The sequence below is a fragment of the Otolemur garnettii genome, unplaced genomic scaffold, assembly GCF_000181295.1.
Source record: "Otolemur garnettii isolate 467f Iridium unplaced genomic scaffold, OtoGar3 scaffold00021, whole genome shotgun sequence".
In the NCBI taxonomy this organism is placed as follows: domain Eukaryota; kingdom Metazoa; phylum Chordata; class Mammalia; order Primates; family Galagidae; genus Otolemur; species Otolemur garnettii.
This window is the reverse complement of record NW_003852416.1, coordinates 2,891,662-2,918,193: the sequence shown is the minus strand read 5'-3', so window position 1 is coordinate 2,918,193 and position 26,532 is coordinate 2,891,662. Positions and strand designations below refer to the sequence as shown.

At 52.3% G+C, this 26,532-nt stretch overlaps 1 protein-coding gene across 2 annotated transcripts in view; it reads left to right on the top strand.

Annotated features, from left to right (window-relative positions):
- The window catches only part of GRK5 (G protein-coupled receptor kinase 5), a 229,804-nt gene that overhangs the window by 200,551 nt on the left and 2,721 nt on the right, over nucleotides 1-26,532 (top strand). For both annotated transcript variants that reach the window (XM_023511674.1, XM_023511675.1), the window contains exons 7-15: nucleotides 4,506-4,569; nucleotides 5,502-5,642; nucleotides 7,999-8,189; nucleotides 11,285-11,322; nucleotides 13,120-13,209; nucleotides 14,655-14,863; nucleotides 19,129-19,266; nucleotides 25,240-25,377; nucleotides 25,932-26,063. In XM_023511674.1, coding sequence (XP_023367442.1) covers nucleotides 4,506-4,569; nucleotides 5,502-5,642; nucleotides 7,999-8,189; nucleotides 11,285-11,322; nucleotides 13,120-13,209; nucleotides 14,655-14,863; nucleotides 19,129-19,266; nucleotides 25,240-25,377; nucleotides 25,932-26,063 — 1,141 coding nt within the window. The remainder of the gene's footprint in view (nucleotides 1-4,505; nucleotides 4,570-5,501; nucleotides 5,643-7,998; nucleotides 8,190-11,284; nucleotides 11,323-13,119; nucleotides 13,210-14,654; nucleotides 14,864-19,128; nucleotides 19,267-25,239; nucleotides 25,378-25,931; nucleotides 26,064-26,532) is intronic.

Genomic DNA, 26,532 nt, shown 5'->3' with positions numbered 1-26,532 from the left:
GCCCAGGAGTTGGAGGTTGCTGTGAGCAGTGAAGCCATGGCACTCTACCCAGGGGGACAGCTTGAGGCTTTGTCTCAAAAAAAAAAAAAAAAAAATCAGTTACCTCCCATGGGCTTGTGGTTAAAATAACATTAAGCATATTCGTCTGTTAATGAATTTCTTGTGTAGTCTGAAACGCTCTATGCCTGTGAACACACATACACGCACGTTCATGCACACACACAGCATTTTGTTCTTACTTCTTTGATTTGCTATCTTGGAGAATTCTTTCTTTGCCAGCAAATAAGGAGCCTTTGAATATGCTTTGAAACCAATACCCATCCTTTATTTAACACAGTGCCTTTAAGCTGGCTATGGGCAGGGATAAGCATCTTCCCTCCCACAAGTGACCATGAGGAGCAATCTCACAGTGCCAAATTTTTGTGCAACCTTCCCTAAATAATGACTAGCTTCATATGTAAATCTTTACACACTTTTGCAAATACATCTATGGAAATTCCTAGCAGAGGACTCTCTGGTTAAAAGGCACCTGGTTGCAGACGGTGTGGGGCTATTGAATTATCTTGCAGACAGCTGCCCCAGTCCCACTGCTGCCTGAGCACCTGCCTGCTTCTCAGCTTCACCAACGGTGTTCTTGGCTTTTCCTACCCAGTGAGAGAGCGGTGGGGTGTTCTCAGAGCTTACTTTTTTCTATCTAATGGGTGCGACTGAGCATCTTTTCTTGTTTTATTTGCTGCCTCATTCTCTTCAAAGTACTGTCCCCCATGCATGGCTGTGACTTGGGCAGATGCGGCCACAGGGAGGACTGACTGACTTTGTCACCCTGCAAGCCGGTGGTGCAGCCAAGGGATCTGGCCCTGGACTCCAGCCCAGGATTTGCAGAATGGGGCAATGCCTCTGTTAAATCCATGCCAGGCTAAGCTGGTAGCCAAGGGTAGGAGCCCAGGGTCCTTGTCCCCTGGGACTGGCACTCACAGCCATCTGGGGGTACCCTGTTCCTGCTTGTGTGCACATCAGCACCACTACTAGTAATCACTCATGTGGTTTCTAGGGTGAGTCCCCTCAGATGCTCAGGAAGCTACAGGACAGGAACCCCCCAGAGGCCCATCTGCAGCCCCTCCTTACCCAAAAAACACCCTCCTCTGGGCCATTGGAAGGGCTGTTTCTCTTCACCCTGACCCATGGGATGAAAGGGTGACCATCACTGCATATACATGCTAAGTCTCCAGGAAAGCCGAAGCAAAGGGTTGGCCAAGACACCCTGCTGAGGGCACCAGAGCCCCCAGCCTGAGTCTCAGCTCTGCCTCTTCTCAAGAAAGGGCCTTGGGAATGGTCACTCACCTCTCCACACCTCAGGTGGCTCGTTTGTAGAATGGGGATCATAGTGCCTGCCTTGGAGGTGCAAGGTGAGGATGAGAAAAGGGAAGCAGGTGCTGGAATGGCAGGCAGCCCAGAGGTGAACTGCTGGGTGCTGCTGTGGGCATCATCCTCACCCCACCACGTCTGATGCTGGAAGGGGCAGCGGGCCCCTTCTGGTGGGCCAGTCCTGGTTCTGATGCTCACAGAACAGTTGGTGGGGCCATATACACCATCCCCTATCCTGCTCTGGAGCCCTGGGCTGTGTAACACGCCCCCCCCATCTGTACCCACCTCCCCAGAGTGGCAGTGGGGGACTGGAAGGCAGAACAGGTGCTGCACATCAGGCTGCCTAGACCCCAATCCCAGCCCCATCTCTTACCAGCCAAGGCCTTAGGCAACTCATTTCCCCTCTGGAAGCCTCAGTGTTTTCATCTGCAGAATGGGGACAATAACAATCCTACCTCCTGGTGTGGAGATTACAGGAGCCCAAGTGCAGAGTGCTTCAAGCAGTGAATATTGTTACCATAGAGACTTCTTAGGAGTTCTAATAATGACATCTGACACGGCAGCAATTTACAAAAGGCCTCAATGATGTCTCTGCCTTCTTAATCATGTCCATGTTACTAAAGATGCAAAGCTCAGAGAGGTTGACAGGTTGGCCCTGGCCCACACAGCAAGGGCCTAGCAAGGCTGAAACTTGAGTCCAGTGTCTACTTGGGTCTTTGGCCCTTAGTCCACCCAGCACCCCAGTTCCAATGGAATTCATTGCCTGCAGCTGCTGGCTCTTATTGACTTGTCTATACCAAGCATATAAAATGGAGAAACAGCCGTTTTTAACCCCTGTACCGAGCAAAGAACTTGAGCTCACCCTTTTGAAGGCACTGAGTTTTGGGAGCCAATAAGGCAGAATCTTGGCCCAGGAGTGCCCTAAATTTCTGTGAAAGCACTCTCCCTTCCCCCCATTTTTTTCAAATGAGATCGTGGCCTGTTAGTGCTGTGCTGTTGAAATATTAAAGGGATTTTTTTCCCTCCCAAGGTTAACCAAGAAATTCCTAGGAAATTGCATTACACTCACTTCCCCCTAGCAGAGGAGTTCTGCGGTGATGTCGACCAACTGTTTGTCCTCCATGTATCGTAAACTGTCAGGCCTGAGCCACCTTCATGTGGTTTCCAGGGCAGCTGCAGGAGAGGCTCCCCGGGCCCTGCGGCCGACGCAGGCGCATGGCAGGTCTGCCCGCAGCCCACAGCTGCCTGAGCATAAGGAAGGTGCAGAGCACCAGCAGCCCATCAGAGGGGCAGCTCTGCGCTTTGGGGTGGGGGGCAGTTGGGCCCCACTTCCTAAGGAAACATCAGCGATGAAAGAAGTGAGTCACTATGTGTGGGTTGGGCCTGGGGTGCCAGAGAGAGCAGCCGTAGCACCAAAGATATGATTTCCAATGAGGTCCCCACCCTCTTCAGAACTCAGCAGCAAGAAGGATGTCCATGGAAGATTCAGTCATTCAAAAGCTACTAGGTGACCCAAGGCTCACTGGCCACTCCCGAGCTGGCCCAGTTCAGTTTCCATCTGGCCCTGGCCCTGGTCAGGACTCTTAGGGGAAAGGGGAGGGTTGCTCAAAAATAGTCCAGAAGAACCAAGAGGCAATTGTTCTCATTTTTAGCTGATTATTTGTGGCCTACCAGGCCAGCGATGAAAAATGAAAGCGTAGTGACATCAAAGTGTGAACCATGATGTCCTTGCTGCAACCAGATATGATCGTCCACTTGTTTACTCCAGGAATTACGATCCTTGCCTTGTGCTCAGAAGTTCTTTTTTTTTTTTTTTTTGAGACAGAGCCTCAAGCTGTCACCCTGAGCAGAGTGCTCTGGCATCACAGCTCACAGCAACCTCCAAATCCTGGGCTCAAGCGAGTCTTCTGCCTCAGCCTCCCGAGTAGCTGGGACTACAGGCGCCCGCCACAATGCCTGGCTATTTTTTGGTTGCAGCTGTCATTCATTGTTGTTTGGGGGGCCCAGGCTGGATTCAAACCTGCCAGCTCAGGTGTATGTGGCCGGCACGTGCCCTTAGCCACTTGAGCCACAGGTGCCGAGCCATGCTCAGAAGTTCTTTCTGTCCAGATGCTACAGATGGCTTTGGCTGATTAAAATGAGGAGTCAGGCCAGGCACAGTGGCTCACACCAATAATCGCAGCACTCTGGGAGGCTGAGGCAGGAGGATGCCTTGAGCTTAGGAGTTCAAGACCAGCCTGAGCAAGAGTGACACCCCACCTCTACTAAAAACAGAAAAGTTAGCCGGGCATTATGGTGGGCACCTGTAGTCCCAGCTGCTCAGGAGGCTGAGGCAGGAGGATCGCTTGAGCCCAAGAGTTTGAGGTTGCTGTGAGCTATGATGACACCACGGCACTCCAGCCGGGACAACAGAGTGAGCGAAACCCTGTCTCAAAAAAGGGGGGAGTGGAGTCAGTCAGGAGACATGAAGGTGACTGTTATTTCATAAATACTAATTTTGACAGGGTCTTCTAGGGCTCTGAAACTAGAGGGAAATGTAATAAAAGGGTCCTCCTTCACAGTGGAAATGTTGGGAACCAGAGATCAAAGGTTATTTGTTGCCTCCTACCTCCTGGTTTGGTTTTTCAGTCTCCTGCTTGGCAGGCCGGGAGCACAGGAGGCCGTGGGGACAGACCGAGTGTACAGGGGGGAAGTGGCCTTTGTGTCCTCTTTAGCTGTAGGCCCCCTCCCTTTTTCCTACATGGAAGACACATCTTTCTTCTGAGTTTCGCCCACATGATTTGCATTTGGGAGAGAGAGGAACCACATGGAAAGTGTGGTCAGGCAACTGGGGACTGACATTTTTCAAGCCTTCCACTTTGCCCTTCTGAGCAGGCAAGGACTGCTCATCCCCCAGCCTGCAGGGTCCCAGGGCCAATGGCTTGGGATTTGAACACACAGCCCCAGAGTAAGTCCTTGAAGGCCCCGTCTGCAGTGTTGGTTCCTGGGGGTCCCAACTGCGTGGAGCTCGTGGAGGAGCTGCGTGGAGGTCGTGGAATTGTGTGTCACCCTGACCGCTTTCAGTGGGGCCCTTGTCTATTTCGTCTGGGTTCTGAATCTTACACCATGCAACCAACATTGGATTCTTGCTTTTTTTCCAGGCAACCAGTGACCAAAAACACTTTCAGGCAGTATCGAGTGCTAGGAAAGGGGGGCTTCGGAGAGGTGAGTGGGCACCCTGTTTTCAAACAGAAATTCCCATACTCTATCTAGTCACCTGTCCTGTCCCTTCTGGGTCATCCTAAAGGATTCTAGCCAGGAACCCCACAGGAATGAACAACGGCCCCAGCAGTAGTGAGGGAGGGTGAGGGTTGGGACTTGGGGCAACTCACACGGGTTTAGGGCAGGTAGAAGGCTGTCTGGTGCGGGACAGGTGAAATGGAGGTGTTTTCCCTGCTACCTGCAGGCAGAGTCCCAGCCCGGAGGGGACAAAGGGGCCCCTCTGGTGGTGTTTGGGGAGAGAAAAGTGAGGGTAAGAGGAGCTGAGGAGCCTGGCCTCTTATGTGTCTGGACAGCACCATCAAGCAGGATGAGGGCTTTCATGTCAGGTGCCCTCCTCTTCCCATCCATGAAGCAAACCCCCATATTCCCATTTCAAAGATGAGGGAAACTGAGGTTCAGAATAGTCACATCACCCAGCCAAGGTCACACAGCCAACAAGAAACAGAACTTAGACTTAAGCCCAAGGGCCCTGGTTACCACATCTCCGAATTACAGCATCAGGGTTCTTGAGGGTCTCCCATCACTGCCCACCAAACCAGACCTCTCCCACCAGCAGCTGAGAAAATCAAGTTGCCCTAAGAATGGGGCAGTACTAGAGGGCCTGGCCAGTCATAATCATCAGTGTGAATGACTGATTCTACCCTTTCAGGGACTAGGAGTCCCCTAAGGGGAGGGGAAGGCAAGGTGGCTAGAAGCCAGTTTCAGGGATCCAGGGAAGCTGTAGGCCCACGGCTGGGGGGTTCAAGGTCCTGTGGCCTTGCAGCACCCACAAGGCTGGGGCGTGCAGCCCTGGAGTTCCCATGTCCTGGCCCTGGGGGGACTGGGGTTGACCTCCACAGGGCTCCCGTTGCCTTGACTCCTTTCTTGCAACTTAGGTCTGCGCCTGCCAGGTTCGGGCCACAGGTAAAATGTACGCCTGCAAACGCCTGGAGAAGAAAAGGATCAAGAAGAGGAAAGGGGAGTCCATGGCACTCAATGAGAAGCAGATTCTAGAGAAGGTCAACAGTCGGTTTGTGGTGAGTGAGTGTCCCTGGCCGGTGACCAGCTCTCTCTTCTGGTGACTGGGACTTCCTTCCCTCAGGAAGGGGGTGGTTTCTGATGTGGCAGGTCTCCCCTCCCACTCCAAGGGGGTGGAATGCCACTGAGAAAGGCAGCCGGCACTACCTCCATCACACAGCACCTTGTGGTCAACCGTGGCTGACTTTGTCCCCTCTCCAGAGCCAGCCAGTGCCTGGTTCCCATCTGAGTTTGAGATCAAGGACTCTGTTCAACAGGACCACCTCATAAACTCATCAGTGGACAAAACTCCTTGGCTGGACCCAGGAGCTGTGGGTTCCACAGACCCTCCAGGCTGGTTTCATCCTGGTAGGAACCTAAGTGTCAGCCACCTAGAGGGACCATGCATGTGGTGTTGGTCAGCTCAGCTAGGCTCTGCTGCAGTAACTAATTAGCTCCAACTCTAAGCAGTAAAACACAACAAAGGCTTATCTGTCACTCACATAATGTCCACCCATATTGGGACACCCTCCTCCATCTGAGCCTTGAGTGTGAGTGGCAGAGAGTCTGCATGGCAACTTTCCCCTGCCTCAGCTGGATGGACATCCCTCAAATCCATCTACAGTCCATTGGTCAGAGTAGTTGCTATAAGAAACGGCCAGCTACAAGGAGGCTGGGAGACATGGAGGGGCACAGGGGTATTTGACCCCTGTCTCTCAATGTCTCTGCCACATGTTGGTACAAAAAATAGCGTATGCACCAGGTAAAGATCAAACAGCACAGAAGGGTACATGAATGGTACAGCCTCCCTCTACAGACTGGCTCCAGGCAAGTTTGATTCACTTGCAGGCTTTATGAATTATGGAATACTTTCCCCCTGACCACATAGACCTTTCCTCTGGTGCTGGGATGCTTTTCTCTGACCACAGAGAGACCTTTCTCTCTGCCCAGACCCGCTTTCACCCTGTGCACCTTTCTTCTGAGGAGGTGCACCGTCATCTGTGTAGACAGTCCCTGCAGATGGACATTGTTTCTTGATGGGAAACCACCCATCACCACGGTGCATGTCCATCGTTGAACGCTCCTGTGGTTTATTTCTGTGAGTGGGTCAGTAGGACGCATTCCTGTGGCAGAGGACACGCATGTTTTCATTTCACAGCTGCTCCCAAATGGCTCTTCATCAAACTTGCCCTAATTAAACTCCCATGAACTGTGTGACAGAGGAGAGACACAGCACCACCATCGACCTCATAGTTTTATCATTACTGGGGGCAGTAGAGGGACCCAAAGTGACACTCAAAGAGGACAGAAGTTTGTATTTCTGGCTCTTGTCCTAGGCTGTCCCCAGCTGCCAGTCTTGAGCAGGGTGAAGGTGTGGGTGGTGCAATGGTGCCAGCTGTCACTTTGGCCCTAGGCCTCTTTGAGTCCAGGCCCTTCCTCCCTATTGCCACCCCTTTTATCAGAGGCCACAGGTGTCTGCATCAATGCTACCTGTGGCACCCCTGGAGGGGCAGTGCTGGCTCTTCCTGGGAAGGTGCTAGGGGGTCAGCTCAGAAAGGATTGTGTGCCTGACAGAGCTGGAGTGGCGCATCTTCAAGGGCTGTCGGCTTTGATGACTGGACCTTCCTTGACTGTGCCCTGTCCACCACCATAGTGGGGAGTTCCTACATGGACCCCACTGGAACCCCTCCTTGGCAGTATAGGCAAGTTGCAGGAGGAGAGGGCAGCCAGTACCGAAGCATGACTCCACCAGCTCAGTCACCCTTGGCTGCCATTCTGTCTTCTTTTCTCAGAAATAACTTCAGTGTTCCTGATGTTTATCTACAAGTTTTGCGACCCAACTTGTCCCCAGCCTGGTCCCTGGTAGCCAGGTGTCATTTGTGCAGACCCCCAAGTAGAGAAGAGAGATTACACCCCAGTGTAATCACACCACCCTGGGGCCTCAATCCACAGCACCTCAGGTATCTGGGCCCCGCCAGCAATGGCCTATGTCCAGTTCAACTATGGCCCCCTGAACAGGCGGACCAGGCATGTCCTGCATGCAAGAGAAGTCTTTGCCAGGCTGTGCTCTGTGTTGTAAGCCCCACTGCCCCCACCCATGGGGCAGCCAGCCCTGCTTTCTGACTGGCCAACAAGGCCTCATGCAGTATTAGCCAACTGCTACACACACATGCTCTGTGACCTGTTAGGGTTACTGGAAGACCAGGGCCCACCCCACCTGCCACCTCCTCACCTTTATCCCCTCAACAGGCAGCTACTGTTAGGGTCAGCAGGTAGGTCCTCAGAGGCCAGTGGAGTTCAGGGCTACAGCCCCAGCCCTGAGGATCCCGAGGAGGGAAAGCCAAACCATACGACCTCATCACATCTCTCTCCCAGGTCAACCTGGCCTATGCCTACGAGACCAAGGATGCGCTGTGCCTGGTCCTGACCATCATGAATGGGGGTGACCTGAAGTTCCACATTTACAACATGGGCAACCCCGGCTTTGAGGAGGAACGGGCCTTGTTCTATGCAGCTGAGATCCTCTGTGGCTTGGAGGACCTCCACCGTGAGAACACCGTCTACAGGTGAGCAGTACTACAGTTGGCGGTCATCCTCGCCCTGGGAACCAGGCCAGGTCAGCACTAGGGCAGGGGCAGGAGTCAGACCTCTACCTTGGGGCCCTGGGGCTCCCTGCAACCAAGGGCATGAGGTGGGTTCCTTTCCAACCTCCGTAGCTTAGGGACACTGAGTATGTGAATGATGTCCCCAGAACTGCCAGCTCTTCCAAGTCCTACACAGTGCTCAGTGAACCCAGTGGTGGCCATGATTTGGAATCAGCCCCAGGAAGACTTGAGAAGGGCTCCTGGTCCCACCCTACCCTGTCCTCCCCTGCTCTGGGATTCACACCCCCGTTTTCCTCCTACCTTGGCCTCAAGGGGGCTCTGATCTTACTGGCCAGGTGTCCAGGTCCTGCTCACAGTGAGCAGTGTGCTTCAAATTTTCCTCCCAGTGTCCCCCAAAGAATTTTGAACACCTCTGTGCCCACCTAATTTTAATTGGACATTTGACATGTTTTACATGTTTAAATCATGGCAAATAACTGATATTTCAAAATTGAACAGTTACATCATATTCTTCAAGGGTTTCAGTGGAATCCAATTGCTGGAGCAAATTAATTTCTACCATCACCATCTTAAAAATGCATGAAAAGCTCTTTAATAATGAGGAATTTTTTTTCTTTTCTCTTTTTTTTTCTTTGAGACAGGATCTCACTCTATTGCCCCTGGCTAGAGTACCATGGCCTCAGCTCACAACAACCTCAAACTCCTGGGTTTAGGCAATTCTTCAGCCACAGCCTCCCAAGTAGCTGGGACTACAGGCACCCACCACAATGCCTGGATATTTTCTTTTTTCTTTTTAGTAGAGACAGGGTCTTGCTCTTGCTCAGGCTGGTCTGGAACTCCTGAGCTCAGGTGGTCCTCCAGCCTCAGCCTCCTAGAGCGCTAGGATTACAGGTGGGAACCACCATGCTGGGCCTAGGTGAGGAATTTTCATCATTTCCTTCTCCACACTCTACCCTCCACAGAATATTATTACAATGCAGCAATATATACACTGTATACATTTTGGGGACTAAAAGTCTTCCACTGATCAACATACATGACACAAATACATGTATACATATAAGGTTTTTTTTTAATTCTCTTTAATCATAAGGCTCTACATGTTAAAACAATTTCTTCTGTCAAGTGACTATTATAATTAGATCTCATGTCTGATGGGTCCTTTGGAGCCCTGGGGTTCTTTACATCTGGAGCAGGTAGCTGAACAACACTCGAGGGAAGTGCCTCCTTTCTCCTGTAACTTGGAAAAAGAGTTACTGAGGAAGGACACATGTGAGGGGAGATCCCAAAAAGATCCCAGAAAGATGGTCAAAAGATGATGATGTAAAGAAACCCATGCCCTTAAAACTGCCAGCAGGTAGAAACCTCTAGACAGTCTTGGCCGACTCCCTAGAACCCATTCACCCCAGTTTGAAGACCTTTTCAGTGGAACTTATGTTGGGAGCCCAAGAAGGTTTTGAAAGCAAGAAAGAATGGGGCTGGCTCGGTGCCTGTAGCTCAGCAGCTAAGCACCAGCCACTTACAACAGAGTTGGCAGGTTTGAATCCAGCCCGGGCCTGCCAAACAACAACTGCAACCAAAAAATAGCCAGGTGTTGTGGTAGATGCCTGTAGTCTCAGCTACTTGGAAGGCTGAGGCAAGAGAATCGCTTAAGCCCAAGAGTCTGAGGTTGCTGTGAGCTGTGATGTTACGGCACTCTACCAAGGGTAACAGCTTGAGACTCTGTCTCAAAAAAAAAAAAAAAGAAAGAAAGAGAGAATAGGCCTAATGCCATGCCCCTGCCCCCAGACCATCTCCCTGTTTATGCTTTTGTTTTGTTTTCATTTGAGTGAAAAGAGAATCAGGAATTTTTTCCTAAGGATTGAATAAAAATGGCTTTCATTTAAAAAAAAAAAAAAGGAAAGGAAAGGAAGGCAAAAGAATAGACAAAGAGAGAACTTTCCAAGTTCCCATTCCTCTTCTTCCAGGGAGTAGGAGAAACACAGTGCCACCTCCCGGCCCTGACCACTTGCCACGGCCTCTCCGTGGGTTTGGTCCTGGCCAGTGCTTGCTATGAGCTGTTATTCCAACCCAGTGGCTTCTGGGTTATTGAGATGATGACTCTTGCCCGTATTTGGAATTGCTAACACATCAAAAGAATGCAATTTAAATAACAACAGCAACAGATGTTCTTATTCTTTTATAATAAGAATATGCAAACACCAATTATCACTTTGTGCGGTCAACCCACTGGATTTGGGTACATTAACCACTCCCATGAGGACAGTTGCCATCAGTTAAATAAACAAAGTCTGTTAATTGAAAACTGGATCCTCAATCCAGATCCCATGTTCTGTTTGCTCCAAGGCTTAACTGAGCTGTACACTCTCCTCTTGGCTGTTCTTTGGCCCATAGAGAAAACCTTTTACTACTAAAACCAGACCCTTCTGTGGCCTCTCCCCACATCCTAGGAATATAGAGATTTCCTTTCCTTTGAGCAAGATCCTGCCATCAAAGGGAAGAGACACAAGGGACAGGATGGGGCAGCCACACCTACAGCTGTGCCTTCTCACTGTGCTTTCTCCAAGTGTGTAGTGTAGCTAGACTTGGGGGGATGTGCACTCTCCTGGGAGCCCCACCCCAAAGTGGGTCTTTTTCCTGAAACCCCGTCCTCTCCCCTACAGCCTGTCTTCCCCATCCTACAGCTGGTGCGCTCTTCTCAGTAACTTCTCTTCCTTCCTTCTCAGGCCCCGCTCTGCCTTCAGGGCGCCCTGATACCTCCGTGTCTTCCCAGCCCTGGGGGCTGTTGATGTGTAGACAGGTGCCAGGACTGGCACTTTCCTAACCTCCAGGGTTGGAGAGATGATCATGGCAAACAGAAGCATTTGTTTTAAATTACCGGAGGGAGAGAAATTAGCTCAAGATCAGAGACAGACCAGACAGCCTGAGCCAGGACATCAGAAGGAAACGCCCTGTGGCTACTCAGACCCGGTTGACCTGCCTGGGTCAACCCAGACGCTGGGATGTGTGGATATCTTTGCTGCTTCACTCAGATGCTTGTTGTTTTTCCCTTTCAGAGATTTGAAACCTGAAAATATCCTGTTAGACGATTATGGTAAGTCAGGAGGTCCTTCTCCTACTCTGTAGCTGACATGAGTGTTGCAAACCATGAAGATTAAAGGGCCTCTTAGAGCCATGGGACCATGGGTGGGGTCTCCTCAATCCTGGGCACCCTGGGAAGGCAGTGGACGTGGTAAACACAGTGTTAGGAGAGTGCTGAATGACAAGACCAGAATTCCATGGATACTTGGAAAATGCTTAGCCTTCAGGCAACTTCTCTACACCTTATCTCATTTGTGAAGTGCAGACAATGCCTCCTGCCCTGCCCACCAGAAGGACCACGGTGGAGAGGTTCCCACAAGATAGCCTGAGGGGAAATTGTCCATTGTAGCCAGCTGTAAACGTGTTAGGCACCTTCATTGCGCATGACCATGTTATTTTCTCTTGGGTGTGAGCAACCCCAGTTACCCTACAAGGATATCCAACTTTTTATCTTCTCTATTCTACATTGGAAGAAGAAGACTTGCCTTGGGCTACACATTAAGTATACAAACACTAACAAAAGCTAATAAGGAAAAAAAAATAAAAGGCCTGTGTTTATTCTTCATGATATCTGACACCACAGATAAGCAAAGAAGTCCTCACATAATCTGCCTGTGGGCTGCAGGTTGCATACCACAGAGACTCTCACACCTGGAAAATAGCTTACACATTTTTTATCTGACTACATCTTCCCATATACACAAAGAAGGGCAGAATAACATCCCTATGCCCATTTTACAGAGGACAAGACTGAGGCTTACAGGAGCCAATCTGCAAGCTTACCGCACCCAGTCAGTGAGGAGCCCAGAGCAGAGACTGGGGCTCCTCCCAGCAAGCCCCAGGCTCTAAAGCATGTAATAGAAGGGAGGGAGAACAGGGATGCAAGTTACCAAGGACCTGGAGTGAGGTCTGCATGGGTGGCCCCTGCCCCTCTCTAGATGAGCCCAGTGTCCTCACTGATGGGCTCATATATGAACCCACATGAGCCCTGCAGCTGGCATCCAGCATCCATACACACTCTTCCCTTTTCCTGCCAGGGTCCGCTTAGCTGGGGAATCCACAAATCCATCTGGCTCCAGCATGGCCAGGGGTCTCTGGAACTAGACCTCATCATGGCTGATTTGGGGCCTTGGCCTCCACAGGCAGGGAAGGAAAGGGGACATGTTCCTTCCTGCGGGGTCTGGATGTACTGCAGACAAGACAAAGGCCACAATGGCACTCTCAGAGTGGTGTCGTCTTGGCTTCTGGGGGTCTGTTCCCCTCAGTGAGCTCTGATTCCATCGGCAGGCTCTGCCAGGCCAGGCTGAACATTTCTCCTTATTCTCCAATGGGAAAAAATAAGCCACCTCCAAAGACCATGGAGGGTTAGGGATTTGCTTCCCAAATTGCTTTATAATTTTTTCCCCCTTAAGCAAATCATTACAAAATGTCAGGAGAATCTCACATTTTCCCATGAAGTAATCCCAGAACCAGGCCAAGATGTTTTCAACTTTGTGACCTCAGCCTTCCAAGAAGCCTGTTTGGGCACCCGATGCGGCAGCTTGGCCTGTGTCCAGGCGGAGCCAGGCGCCCTTTTGCCTCTTTTATGTTTTACTCCTGATGAGGAGGCATCGGCCCAGTTCTTAGCACCTGTCGTCCCCCAGGGTCTTGTGGGCACCCTGAGAGGACAGGTTGGGGTGCCCTTCTTCAACGGACAGGTGTAAACTTTGAGAGCCTGTGTGCCTTGCCCAGGGGCACATGGCGGGTCTGTGGGCTACATGGGTGAGTACACAGCCACTCCAGGGGCCTCTGACACTGCTGTCCCCCTCAGGCCACATCAGGATCTCAGACCTGGGCCTGGCTGTGAAGATCCCAGAAGGAGAGCTGATCCGCGGCCGGGTGGGCACCGTGGGCTACATGGGTGAGTGCCAAGCGGGCTCTGATCACCATATACCATGCTCCCGACTGGTCAGAAGTGGAGTCACCGTCTCCCACAGGGCCACTGCCGGGAGGTCTTGGGGAGGGGGGTGTGGAGGGCCCCACCCCCAACTTCTGCAGCCCCTATTCCCAATTCTCCTGTGCCTCAAAACCAAGCCACTGTCAGGGATTGGTCCCAGAGCCTGGCACACAGCCCTGCTGAGGGAGCGTACACCAAAGTAGAGCTCTGGGTGGGCTGGCAGATAGCCCATTCGGGAAGACCCTAAGAGGAGGGGAGGTCATTCAGAAGGGCCCCTACATGAGACGAGCTCAGCCCACTGTGTCACCAAGATGATTCTAAGTAGAGGCCAGCCAGGGGCTGCCTGGCCTGCCTACCTCAGCCTGCTCTGAGACCACTATCCTGGGGGCTGCAAGGAAGGGGCCAGGAGCTAAGTCCTATCCCCTAGAATCCCCCTTCCAATTGGGGCCTCCCCTGGGCTGCCTCCTGCATACCACACACACACCCCTGCTTACCCTGGGAGGTGAGGGAGCCCCAGAAAGCTCTGAGGGCCAGGCATGTTGCTCCCTCCTCTGTGCTTTGTCTCTGGTGCCAGAGAGGCCTTTTCAGGCTGCATGGTGGCCTATGGGGTGTGTGTGCGCGTGTGCCGTGTGGGTGCTGTCCGGTGATACACGGTGGGCGGTTGGGGGGGTGGATGGAGGACAGATCTGTCTGCACTTCTGCATGTGCTTGTGCGTGGGTCTCCTTGTGCACAGTGCCTCGTGCACCTGTCTGTCCAGCCCTGCAGTGTGAGTCTCAGCATGTGTGTGTAGGCACTGGCCTCTACACGCATGTGGCCTAATGACCCAGAACTGTCTCTTTTGCACTTCTATGGTGACTCTGTAAGTCATTTTGTCAAAGTGGTGGAGAAGATCAGAGAGTTTATTTGAATTCCAGATAAATTTTTAGTAATCTTTGATTTGGATGGGGACAACTTTATTCATTGGCACAAATCAGTGCACAGTACCTGGTCTGTGCCAGATATCATCCCTGTTACTGGGGACATAGCAGCAGCTGTAGTAACTCATGTTCTAGTCAAGGAGACATTGAGGGAGCAGGACACATCCATTCACTGTGGGGTCAGGGTTGAACAGCCACAGTCCTTTGGGAGCACAGAGGAGTGCCCCCTAGAGGGGGTGGTGTTCACAGCAACTCGTGGGTGGGTGTGAAGGGGAGAGTCATGCAACTCCAGGCCTTCCGTGAGCAGCGCCATCACTCTTGGGCGCAGGATTCCATGGGCGTGAAGGGGAGAGTCATGCAACTCCAGGCCTTCCGTGAGCAGCGCCATCACTCTTGGGTGCAGGATTCTCGCCCAGTGGGGTGAGAATCAGTGCCAGTTCTGTTTTGCCACCACCGACTCTCACTGTTCCTTGTCCCTCCTCTGTGCTCAGCCCCAGAAGTCCTGAACAACCAGAGGTACGGCCTGAGCCCTGACTACTGGGGCCTGGGCTGCCTCATTTACGAGATGATTGAGGGCCAGTCGCCGTTCCGGGGCCGCAAGGAGAAGGTGAAGCGAGAGGAGGTGGACCGCCGGGTCCTGGAGACGGAGGAGGTGTACTCCCACAAGTTCTCCGAGGAGGCCAAGTCCATCTGCAAGATGGTGAGTTCCCGCTGTTGTTTGTGGGGGAGTCAGCACAGGGCAGAGAAGGGACAGTTGAGCTGATACCAGGAAACGAAGGACCTGGGGCAAGCCCTGCCCTAGACCTCAGGCCCCCTCTGCCTCTCAGTCCAAAGTGCAGTGTCAACCCAGGGGCTGCAGGCTGCAGGTGGTGACATTTTCACAGTCTTTCAACATTTTTTTTTTCAGACAGAGTCTTACTTGGTCACTCTTGGTAGAGTGCTATGGCATCATAGCTCACAGCAACCTTAAACTCTTGGGCTCAAGTGATCCTTTTGCCTCAGCCTCCCAAATAGCTAGGACTACAGGTGCCCACAACACCCAGCTATTCTTTTTAGAGAGGGGTCTCGCTGTGGCTCAGGCTGGCCTCCAACTTGTGAGCTCATGCAGTCCACCCACCTCGGCCTCCCGGAGTGCTAGAATTACAGGTGCCGCCTGCTCTTTGAACATCTTATGACAAGGTTCTGTCCACTAAATGGAATGCTGATTGTACTAGGTTGGGTTCTGACTGACAGCATCTAGGGATCGTGAGATTTGACCCATCCATCGGCAGACAGGGTGCATATGGGGGTGACGTGTAGATAGGCTGAGTGGGCAGATACCAGTTAGAGGAAGGTATGGCAAGAGGCTTTAAAACTATTGGAGTTGGGAGTGGGGTCCACCCCTGGACCACTGCCCAGGCTGGCCTTTGAGCCTTTCCTCTGGTCATCAGGGCCAGTGGCTTTGTGGGGAGATGGCCACTTCCCATTCTTGCTGAGCTCTCTGCCTCCCAAGTCTGGCCCATGCCCCCCGGGGGCCGCCTCCTCTAGTGCTTGGGACAGAAAGGGCCAGAGCACCCAGCTTCATACCTGAAAGCCCACTGACCTCTCTACCTGGAGCCCCACTCACCTGCAGAGGGGCAGGCCATGTGGGTGGGGCCGTTCTTCTACACACCTCTGAATCCACCAGGCCTTGGGGTAGATTCAGCATGTGCATGAACAGCCCAGGCCAAAGTTTAGGGAAGAGCAGGCCTGGGCAGTTAAAAGTTGCAAAGTTTCTGCTTCCGGAAAACCCACAGTTGCACTGCTAGTGGCCAGGGGGGCCCTGCCCCTGTCACTCCTGTCCTCTGTGCAGCCTCTTTCTTCTCACATCACAGCACCCTGGGAAGAAGATATTAGGGCTGGATATACCATCTGGACATGTCCAGAAGAGGAGCCATCGATCTGTCATTCACATGCGTGACAGGCACCGAGTGAGGGACAATGTGGGCACACACAACATGTCCCTAGAACACATGGCCTGTGGCCAGTGTGGCTGGGGTCTGGAAGAAATCCAGACAGTCATCGCAGCTGGGGTTGGGGCAGGAAGGCTAGAGGAACACGCAGCAAAGGCCAGGAAAATGGAGACATGGGTGCCAGTGATGCCTGGCTCTGTCATCATGAGGTATCTATCCAGTGTGACCAAACTGGACCAGGAATCATCACACGTCCCAGGTCAGGGCCAGGAATTCAGAGATGCAGATCCCTTGTTTCAACAGGGACATGGGATGTGCTGAGAGGACCCCCACCCAGGGCCCCAGTCACCCAATCTTGCTTGCGGCCCACTGGATCTGTTGGACAGCAAGGCCCGGGACACCACTGTCCCTCTGCTGTCCCCTGGTGGCCCTGGAGGGGAGGGCAGGACTGAGCCTGCTGCCCTGTGTGGACCTCCTCTAGAGGCCCCTGGCTTTGTTCCATCTTCTCTTACAAGTGACCATGGAGTCTTGGGCCTCCTCCACACCCTTAACCCAGCCTTTCAGGTCTGGCAGCAGGCTTGCCCTCCACCCAGCGTGGGCTCAGGGACTCCAGCCCTACCTCTCTGAGGAGGCTGCTGCCCCACAAGCAGTGAGGAAGCTGGTCTCAGCCCTCTGGTCCTAGCTCCCAGTTCATCTCGCAGCCATGGAGCCACTCCCCTACCTCCTGGGGTCTAGGAGTCTACACATCTCACCCCTCTGTCTCTGGGTCCAGCTCCCAGGCCTAGAACTCAGCCTTCACCTTCCTCAGGGCCCTCCTGAGTCCAGGTACGGAACTGGGCCTTCTGCACCCACTTCAGCCCCCTCCCTCTCACCTGTCAGCCATCTTGGTGTCACTGTCCTTCCAGCCCATAATACCTCCTCCTCCAGAAGCCCACCCTGCCTGCCCACCCCACCCCCACCCCTTCTCTCCCTCTCACTTCTCCTGGCGTGCACCTGCTTTCACAGGTGCAAACTCTACCTGACAACACAATGGATGGAAGCCACTTGCCTGATGCCAGGGTTACAGACAGGCAGCACACAGGGGGGTGTCTTGTTCAGCTTGCACAAGGTTTTCAAATGAGGAGAGGCCAGGCATGATGACTCACACTGTAACCCCAGCACTCTAGGAGACCAACTGGGAGGATCACTTGAGGCCAGGAGTTCAAGACCAGCTCGGAAAACATAGTGAAACCCCTTATCTAAAAAAATAAAAAAAGAAAGAAGAGAGAAAAAAAGAAAATCAGCTGGGCATGGTGGCGGAAACCTGTAGTCCCAGCTACTCAGGGAGCTGAGGCAGGAGGATTGCTTGAGCTTAGGAGTTCAAGGTTACAATGAGCTGTGATCACACTATTACACTCCAGCCTGGGTGACAGGGAGATTCTGTTTCAAAAAAAAAAAGAAAAGAAAAAGAGATTCCACATACCAGTAATAACCTGGATTTTCTGGCTTCTCTTGATAAAAGCCAATGCCTTGGGCCTTGGCTGCCCTTGCCCTTCTCACCCTCGCTTGTGCCACCTCTCTGGCCAGCTGCCAGGGCCTGTCCTCGTTGGGATTTCTTAGAACAGGGAGGAGCCTTGGCCCGACAGAGTCCAATTCCTTAAGCCTTGTTGAGTAGAGAAGTCCCTAGAGTAAAGAAGCAGAGGTGTGAGCACCAGATCCTGGCTCCCAGCCCAGCTTTGGCTGGTGAACTAAAGGGGGACATTGCGAGTGACAGAGCTCAAAGCTTAGTCCTTTCAAGAAAGTGACCTTGTGCTGGCTGTGCTGCCACCTTTGATTCTTTTGTGCCAATCAGTGTGCTCACTCACTCTCCCCTGTGTCCCCAGCCAGCTGGCAAAGGGCGTGGAGTGAATGTGGGCAAAGGCGCCAGGGCACAGGTGAAATACTGGGCTGGGGCCTCCCTCCCCAGTGCAGGCCATTCCCCTGGATTTTAGTCTCAAAACAAACACTGAGTAGACCCCAGCTGTGTGCAGGTGAAGAGCTCAGGAGAGCAGGGGAGAAGGGAGAAGCATGAAGCCAGGATACTGGGAGGCCAAGGGAGAGGCCAAGGTCCTGTAGCCCTCTGGTTGGCCAGGGTTTGCCCACCAGGGTGCAGCCCTCAGCCTGCATTCACATCCCATCTCTCTTGGCTCTGCAGCCCCTTCCTCACCCTTTAACCTTCTAGCCTCTTGGTTCTGATGAGGACACTCTGCTCCCCACCATCCCTGGCTCCATCTACCTTCAGATTGAAGTCCCACCTCCTGACCCAGTCTGCAGGGTCCTCCATCATCTCTCTCCCATCAATATACTTGACCCTGACCCATCCCCACCCCTCACCCTTATCTCAAACTCAAATGTGTTTTGAGCATCACACACACACCCTGCACATCCTCTGCTTTTGCTGACACAGTCCCTGCCTATACACCTCCACCCCTCACCAGGTGAAAGCCCATTTGTCTTGCAGAATTCAACTCAAACTCCCCTTCCCCAGCCCCCAGCTGGCAGCCAGGTCACTCTCCCCTGACCCCAGGGTGTCAGGTCTGTGTTACCCTGATGCGTCCTCTGGGCATGGTCATTCCTCCACAGCCTGAAATCTCCTAGAGAGTAGCACAGGGGTCTGCAACTCCTCAGGGCAAGTCTGCAAGGTCACTGAGAAAATGGAAGGCAGAGCGCTGCCCTGTAGTCCTTTCCCTTTGTGGCTCACCCTACCAAGAAGAGACAACACCAACTCAGCAAACATTAGCAGGGGCAACTATGCCCCAGGCACTAGGTGCACAGCGTGGCATCTGACCACACTCAGTATAGGCCAGGAATGCACACACCATCTCAGAGGCAACCGGGAACCAGATGTTAGCGGGGTGGGGCTGTGTCCCTTGGGTACCTGAGGGTGGTGCAGATACCATGGAGGCTCAGAACGCACATGTGAAGACACAACTCTTTCAATCTCTCTGCCCTTCTGGCCTCAGGCCGGGAGGAAAGGCTCGACACCAGAGCCTCACGGGGCTCTCTCTTGTCACAGCTGCTCAGCAAGGATGTGAAGCAGAGGCTGGGCTGCCAGGAGGAGGGGGCCGCTGAGGTCAAGAGACACTCCTTCTTCAGGAACATGAACTTCAAGCGCTTAGAAGCCGGGATGTTGGACCCTCCCTTTGTTCCGGATGTGAGTAGCCTGCTCCACTCCCAATCCCCTCCCCTGCCAGCCCGGGCCTAGGGCTGCCATGACGCAGAGTGCCGGGCACATCACCATCCTGTGGGGACCAAAGAGTACCCACTGCCCCTTCCCTGCAGGCCAGTTCCTGCCCCAGCTGTACAGGAACTTCATGCCCAGAAGTCCAGGTGGGGTGCAGGCCAGGGAGCCCCATGCATCAGCCAAATTGTGCCTCTTTAGAGGACAATTTAATCCATTCACATTAATTGAGAGTGTTGATAAGCATGGTAGTGTTTTGGTTGTCATGTTTTTCAAGTGTCCAGTGGATATTTTTAATCCTTTCACCATTGTGGATGTTAGGTTTTGTTAGGTTCGAGACTAGGGTGCCCCACCCAGGCCTGGGGGGCCCAGACAAGCCCCTTCTAAGCTTCAGTTTCCTCACCTGTCCAGTGTGGCCAGTGACACCCACCCCCCAGCCTGCCCCAGAGACTGGGAGTGAAACAAGAGCTAACTGGAGAGTACTCTCATGAGCTCTGAGGGCCACCACATGCAACTCAGTTGAACAGAACATCTGCTGGTGATGCTGGGTCCTAGCCCAGGTGCAGCGGGCACAGTGGGAAGAGTGATGCAGTGGGCATGGCAGATGCAACTATGAACAAGATGAGGCCCCTCCCCCAGCAACTCAAATTGCAGGGATCCAGTGGCATCACATCTTCCCCACAGGGTCCCCAAGTCAAGAATCCAGCTAAGTTGGTTTAAAGCCTATTACTGTATCTGCAAATAAAATTGCAACCCCGGGTTTTTTCTTATTTCCATTTGCCTGTATTATAGATGTCCATCTCTTTACCCTCAGTCTATTTTTATCCTTTAAGGTAAGATGAGATTCTTGTATGCAGCAGATATCTGGCCTGAGTTTTTATATCCAGTCAGCCAAACTGTGCCTCTTTAGAGGACAATTTAAGCCATTCACATTAATTGACAGTGTTGATAAGCATGATAGTGTTTTGGTCGTCATGTTTTTCAAGTGTCCAGTGGATATTTTTAATCCTTTCCCCATTGTGGATGTTAGGTTTTGTTCAAGGCTTTCTAGTTGAGTTTACTTTGGTGGTAGGCCATTAAGCTGATCATTATGGAGGATGGGTCTAAGACTATCCTGGAGAGCTGGTTTAGTTATGGCAAATCTCTTCAACATGTGTAAGTTGGTAAAGTATTTGATTTCTCCAACACAAATGAAACTCAGTTTACTAGATACAGGATCCTGGGCTGAAAGTTGTTTTGTTTTAAGAGATTGAAGGTTGATGACCATCCTCTTCTGGCTTGAAAAGTTTCAGTGGAGAGATCTGCTGTCATTCTAATATTCTTCCCCTTGTAGGTTATACTTTTCTCACAGTCTGGCTTCTTTGCAAAATTTTCTCCTTCATATTAACTTTGGCAAAATTAATTACAATGTATCTAGGAGATGCTTTATGTGGACTGAGTCCTGCTGGGGTTCTGAAACTATCTGCTATCTGAATTTCAGTATCTCTTGCCATCTTGGGAAATTCTCCTCCATTGTATCTTGGAGTAGAGCATCTGTGCCTTTAGGACCATCCTCTTCTCCTTTATTCCTATAAGGTGAATGTTTGCTGTTTTGGAGTGGTCCCACAACTCTCTCAGGGAACGATCCGTTTTTGTTCTCCATTTATCTGCCTCTTTGAGCATTTGAGAACATTCAAAAGCTTTGTCTTCAACTTCAGAGATCTTTCTTCTTCCTGTTCCACTCTATTACTAAGGGATTCTACTGTATTATGATGCTCCACGAATAACTTTCTCATTTCTTTGAGCTCTGCAATTTCTTTTCTCATTGTGTCCAAATCCTTGGGGATTTTGTCTTTGAATTCGTTGATTTCTTGAGACAACTTTTGAACTACTCCTTGAATTTCTAATTCCAACTTTACTTCCATTCTGTTAATCTTATTTGCCATCCATATTCTGAATTCTATTTCTGACATCTCAGCCATTTGTTTATGAATGGCATCTTTCGTTGTATCTCCTTTGTCATTCCTTGGGGGAGTTGATCTACTCTGATTATTCATGTTGCCAGAGTTTTTCCGCTGGTTCCACCCCATGATTATTTTTCACAGTTTGGCTAGTGAAGCTGATAGGGTGAGATTGGTTTGAGGACTCCAGGAGTTGTATAGTTAACCAGTCCTTTACCAAAGAGCTGGGACTGGTGACTATGGCCTTTCCCCTACAGCTTTACAAAGGTCCCTGCACATTGTACCCCATAAGTGCATTAATGTATATAGTTGTGATTTAATAAAAAATAAAAATAAATAAATTAGAGGGCGGCATCTGTGGCTCAAGGAGTAGGGCGTTGGCCCCATATACCAGAGGTGGTGGGTTCAAACCTAGCCCTGGCCAAAAACTGCAAAATAATAATAATAAAAATAAATAAATAAATAAATTAGAAAAGAATCCAGCTAAGGCAGAGGCCCCTGGAAGCCCCCTACATGATCCGTGAAGCCTGGGTTCAAGCTCAGGCCTATGGGACCTGGCCCAGGCAAGGACAGGGCAGACTCACGCTGCAGTTCTGGCCCTGTACTATGTGAAGTCAGGAGTCAGGTGGGAAGGCCCCTACTGCTGCCTCTGTTCCTGCCACGTTCCTGCAGACTGAGCAATGCACACTGGCTGGGGTGGGGGCTGTGCAGGTCACAGGAGCAGTGGCTGTCTTGCACCTTCTCAGGAAAATTTCTCACACACAGCTCTTCACAGTTCTGCGCTCAGGGCTGGTGGCTTCCAGCAGACCACAGCTGGAGTGTTTACACCACAGCAATCAGCAAGTGCTGTGAGGCAGGGTTTTCTCACCCCCCTCCCCCAGAGCCAGTTGTTAACCATTACAGTACAACCCTGCCCAGAAGAGGGTGGAGACGGTCCTTGGACGTCCAGAGGGCTTCTGTACTCCAGCATCACCCTGTAGGTGGGGATTCCCTGAGCCTTGGGGGCACATCAGGAGGGCAGCAGATTTGGGGAGCCAGGGTTTTACTGGGTGTGACAGTGTCCACGGTAACACACCCCCAGGCCAGTTACATTGTCAGTGTTGTGAGGGGAAAAGAGGCCACTGAGAATATAGAGGATGAAAGTCACTGAAAGCCTCAAACTTAACCTACAGATGAACTTCAGGTGGTGAGCAAAGTACTAATTACAGTACTTGCTCTTGACCCTGGGTGCCCACTTGGAATCCCTGGTGAGCATGAGAAATACTAATCTTGGATTCAGCCCCTAGAGAGTCTGGGATAAGACCTGATCCTCAGGGTTTTTAAACCTTCCCCCGCTGACTGTAGTGTGCAGCCAGGCGTGAGAACGATTCACTGTGTCATAGGAAATGCCACCAGCCACAAGTTTTTTGTTAGTTTTTATGTCAAGTGTGCTTTGGGAATGGTCACTACTCAATGTCCCTGCTGCCCTCCTGATGTGCCCCCAAGGCACAGAGTGACTGGATGCACATCATGGTGTGTCACTGGGCTACTGTCCTGTTTGAATAGACAGAGGAGATAGGCACCCAAGTTGGAGATGTGGCAGGTGGCCTCTGGGCTGGGTGTAGCTGTGGGGAGGGGTGAGATTAGTCACGACACAGGGAATATTTCTCGACCTCCCTGCACACTCTAGGCCCTGTGCCAGGCCCCAGGGGACCCCCGTGGGGCACAAAACATTCAGTGTTTCCTTCACTGGAACAGACAGGCTGAAGAGAAGTGTCAAAAAACACCCTTTAAATAAAAGTAGAAATACAAGTCACTGGACAAGATAACAGGTGGCTTTGGCAGGGAATTGGGAACATTGGGTCTTCTGTGCAGATCTGGCCTGCCCAGCCTGGGAGAAGAGCTCTGCGGGTCATGCATGTATAGTCAGGTGACCAACCATCTCTGTCTGCCCATGACTATATTGGCTGTAGCACGGAAAGTCCTATGTTCTGGGCAGTCCTATGTTCATGGTTGGTCACCCTGGGTGTGACACTGGCCACCTCAAGGTGGCAGAGCCCCTCACAGCATGGAGCTCAGCATGGCGCTCAGCATGGCATACATAGAGCAGCTTGCCAGCTGGCCCAGTGTCCTCTCCCCAATATCCTGGTGTCCTATGGCCCAGGGCCTCATGGGCTGGCCGGCTGCTCCACATGCCAGCAGCGATGTAGTGAGCACAGGTTACAGGCCCAGGAGCTGAAGCCCTTATGAGCTGGGGGCTTTGACCTGGGGGCTGGCCTCCCCTGCTGTCCCAGGCCCTACTCTGGCTTCCCACGGTTGTTCCCACACCACTGTGAGGGCTGCTGCCACAGCCACAAACCACAAATGCCATTATTGACTTAATCTTGTTCACATTTAATGACTCTTTTTAAAATCAAAATATATGTATTCCAAAAGGAAACTTTTCCAAGAAAATAATAGCCCTGAAAGGGTCAGTTTTGGTGTGCTAGGTAAATGCCAGTTCCTGTACAGATTTCTGAAGTATTTCCTTTCTTCCGATGTTCATTCATGAGCCAGCCAGGCCAGCTTCACAAGTTTTCCCTGTGCAGTCACCCTGGGCCCTGAGCTGGGCTCAGTGTCCTGCTGTTGCCATCTTGACATTCTGAATTTTGAACACTGGGCCTTACATTTTCATTTGTGCCTGTGTCCTATAAATGATGTGGCCAGTCCCAGAGCCTCCTAAGTGAGTTCCACAGTGCACCCCTCGGGCCTTGGGAACTAGAGGGGTGAATCGCAGCCCACAGGTAGACGTCTCCATCCTTGCCTTGCTGCTGCCCATGTGCATGAGGGCCCAGTAGCCTGCTCTGCTAGGGACTACCTCCCACTTATGTGACTAGGAAGCCTCAGCAGGCAGGACTAGCGAGCCCCAGAAAGTGCCAAACCCTGAGACCGGGGCTAGAACCCTCCTGGCATGACTGCGGCCCCTGCTCAGCCTGTGAGCTGAGTCACAATCTTCCAGTTTAGCCAAATTCCAGAAGACTGGTGAGCAGAGGTGGCCTCTGCCCTCCAGTGACAGAAGTGTCGCCAGGTCTGGGGGTCTGCTCCCATCTTTGAGCCATGTCTATCAAGTCCTCATCTCCAGACCCCCAGGTTCCTATATCCCCTGAAAGCCTTCCTTACCAAACTTGAACTCCTAGAGGACAGGGGCCAGACAGGTTCATCTCTGCCCTGGCACAGAGCAAGCTCCCAGTGCACAGCTGATGGATAAGGGGAATAAAAATTGTTCCACCATAATAACAGCTGTTCACAGCAGCACTTGTCAACAGCCCTATGGCCCAGGTGCTTCTCTTATCCCCACTTTGCAAGTGAGGAAACAGGCCTTGCCCAGCACCACAGCTGGAATTGCAACCCAGGCGAGTCAAGTCTGGCTGCAGAGCCTTGGAGCTCAACCACAATCCCTCACCACCTTCTCATGGGAGAGGGGGCAGGGGCTGTTCCCACTAGAGCTGCCACAAGCTCCCCACCAGGTTATCATCTCATAGCCACATGGTCCCCTCCAGGCAGTCCTTTGCAGGTCCTTGCTCTTGCACCAAGGTCCCCGGCATTCATTCAGAAAGGCCCCGCACTGTGGCTGGTGCAACCCCTTGCCCAACAGAGATGTCTCTGGAAACATTGCTGTCCTCCTGATTCCATGGGCTTTAGGGTCAAGAATATCTGACAGCGGGGGTGCCCACAGGTGCCAAGAGCGTGAGCTTAAGGGCAGAGGTGCCCTACCTTCCCCCTTCGCCCAGCCTGGAGAGAGACTGTAGGACGACCTGTGGGCTGTGGGGGGAGGGATGGCAGGAAGATAAGACTGTGGGGTGCCCGGACAGGGCACTCGAGCACCCAGTCTTGTTTCACCCTGGCCAGGGTCCTGAGAAAGGACATCACAGCTTCCAGGAAAGAAGCTTCTCTGCTTTCCCATCAAAACCAAAAGACCTGACCTGGGGCCACTGAGGCCAGAGACAGGACCTGCGTGTAACCGAGCCCTGTCCCTTCCCTCTCACAGCCCCGGGCCGTGTACTGTAAGGATGTGCTGGACATCGAGCAGTTCTCCACAGTGAAGGGCGTCAACCTGGACCACACAGATGACGACTTCTACTCCAAGTTCTCCACAGGCTCCGTGTCCATCCCATGGCAAAATGAGGTGGGCAGGGCCCCTGGTCACCTGCTTTGCTCTGAGAGGCAGGGAGCAGTCAGCAGCTGCTAAGAGGGGTGATGAGGACAGCAGAGTAGCCGCAGACTCAGGCTGCAGGGTGGACCTTTGTGGCCTGGTCGAGGCCAGAGTGGCCCAGGAGGGAAAAGGAGGTGAGACAGAGACAGCCTTAGAGGTGACTCCTGAGTTTAGCTGGGAAAGGAAGACAGGATGGGTGGGTGAGGTAGGCCAAGAGGTTGACTTGGAAGAGGTTAGAGCTGCTTGAGATGAGACAGGGAGCTTGGGGTGAAAGGGACAGTGGGTCTGGTGGCAGGAAGATAAGTGCACCCTCAGGCGGGTGCTGTTTTCCAAATGAGGCAGGCGTCTGGCGGCCAAGTGATCAGCAGCAGGCTGGGGCTGCGCCTTCTGTGGGGAGCCACTGAGCAGGACAGGGGAGGTGTGGTTCACAGGAGGGGGGAGCCCAGGGAGGGTGGACCCCAGAGGCTGGGCCATGGGGCTTCCTGTCCTGGCCAGATGACAGACGCGTTTCTGCATGGCCTTCCCAGATGATAGAGACAGAATGCTTCAAGGAGCTGAATGTATTTGGACCTAACGGTACCCTCTCGCCGGACCTGAACAGAAGTCACCCCCCAGAACCGCCCAAGAAAGGGCTGCTACAGAGGATCTTCAAACGTCAGGTGAGAAACTGCACTGGGACCCCGGCCACCCCACGGGCAGGAGGAGGCCCTTAACAGAGACCAGGGCTGAGAAATTCACTCACTTCAGGGCTCATAGCAGCTTGGAAGGAACAGCCAACATGTCCAAAGCCCCGACACCCAATGTGGCTGACAGAGTCCTTAGGGCAGAAGCAACAGGCAAGCCCAGCCCAAAGCTTAACTCCACAGGGTTTCTCAGCCTTGACACCATTAATTCTTCATTGGGTGGCAGGGTAGGGGTTTCCTTGCATTGCAGGTTGCTGGGCCGCATCTCTGGCCTTCACTCACCAGATGCGGTAGTGTACCTCATCCCCCTGTTGTGATAGCCCGAAATGTCTCTAGACATTGCCAAACGTCCCTCGTGGGGTACAGTTACCTCTGGTTGAGAGCCACTGCCCTATTGGGCTCTCATAAAGACAGCCATTACATAGACAAAGATTTTTTTTTTTTT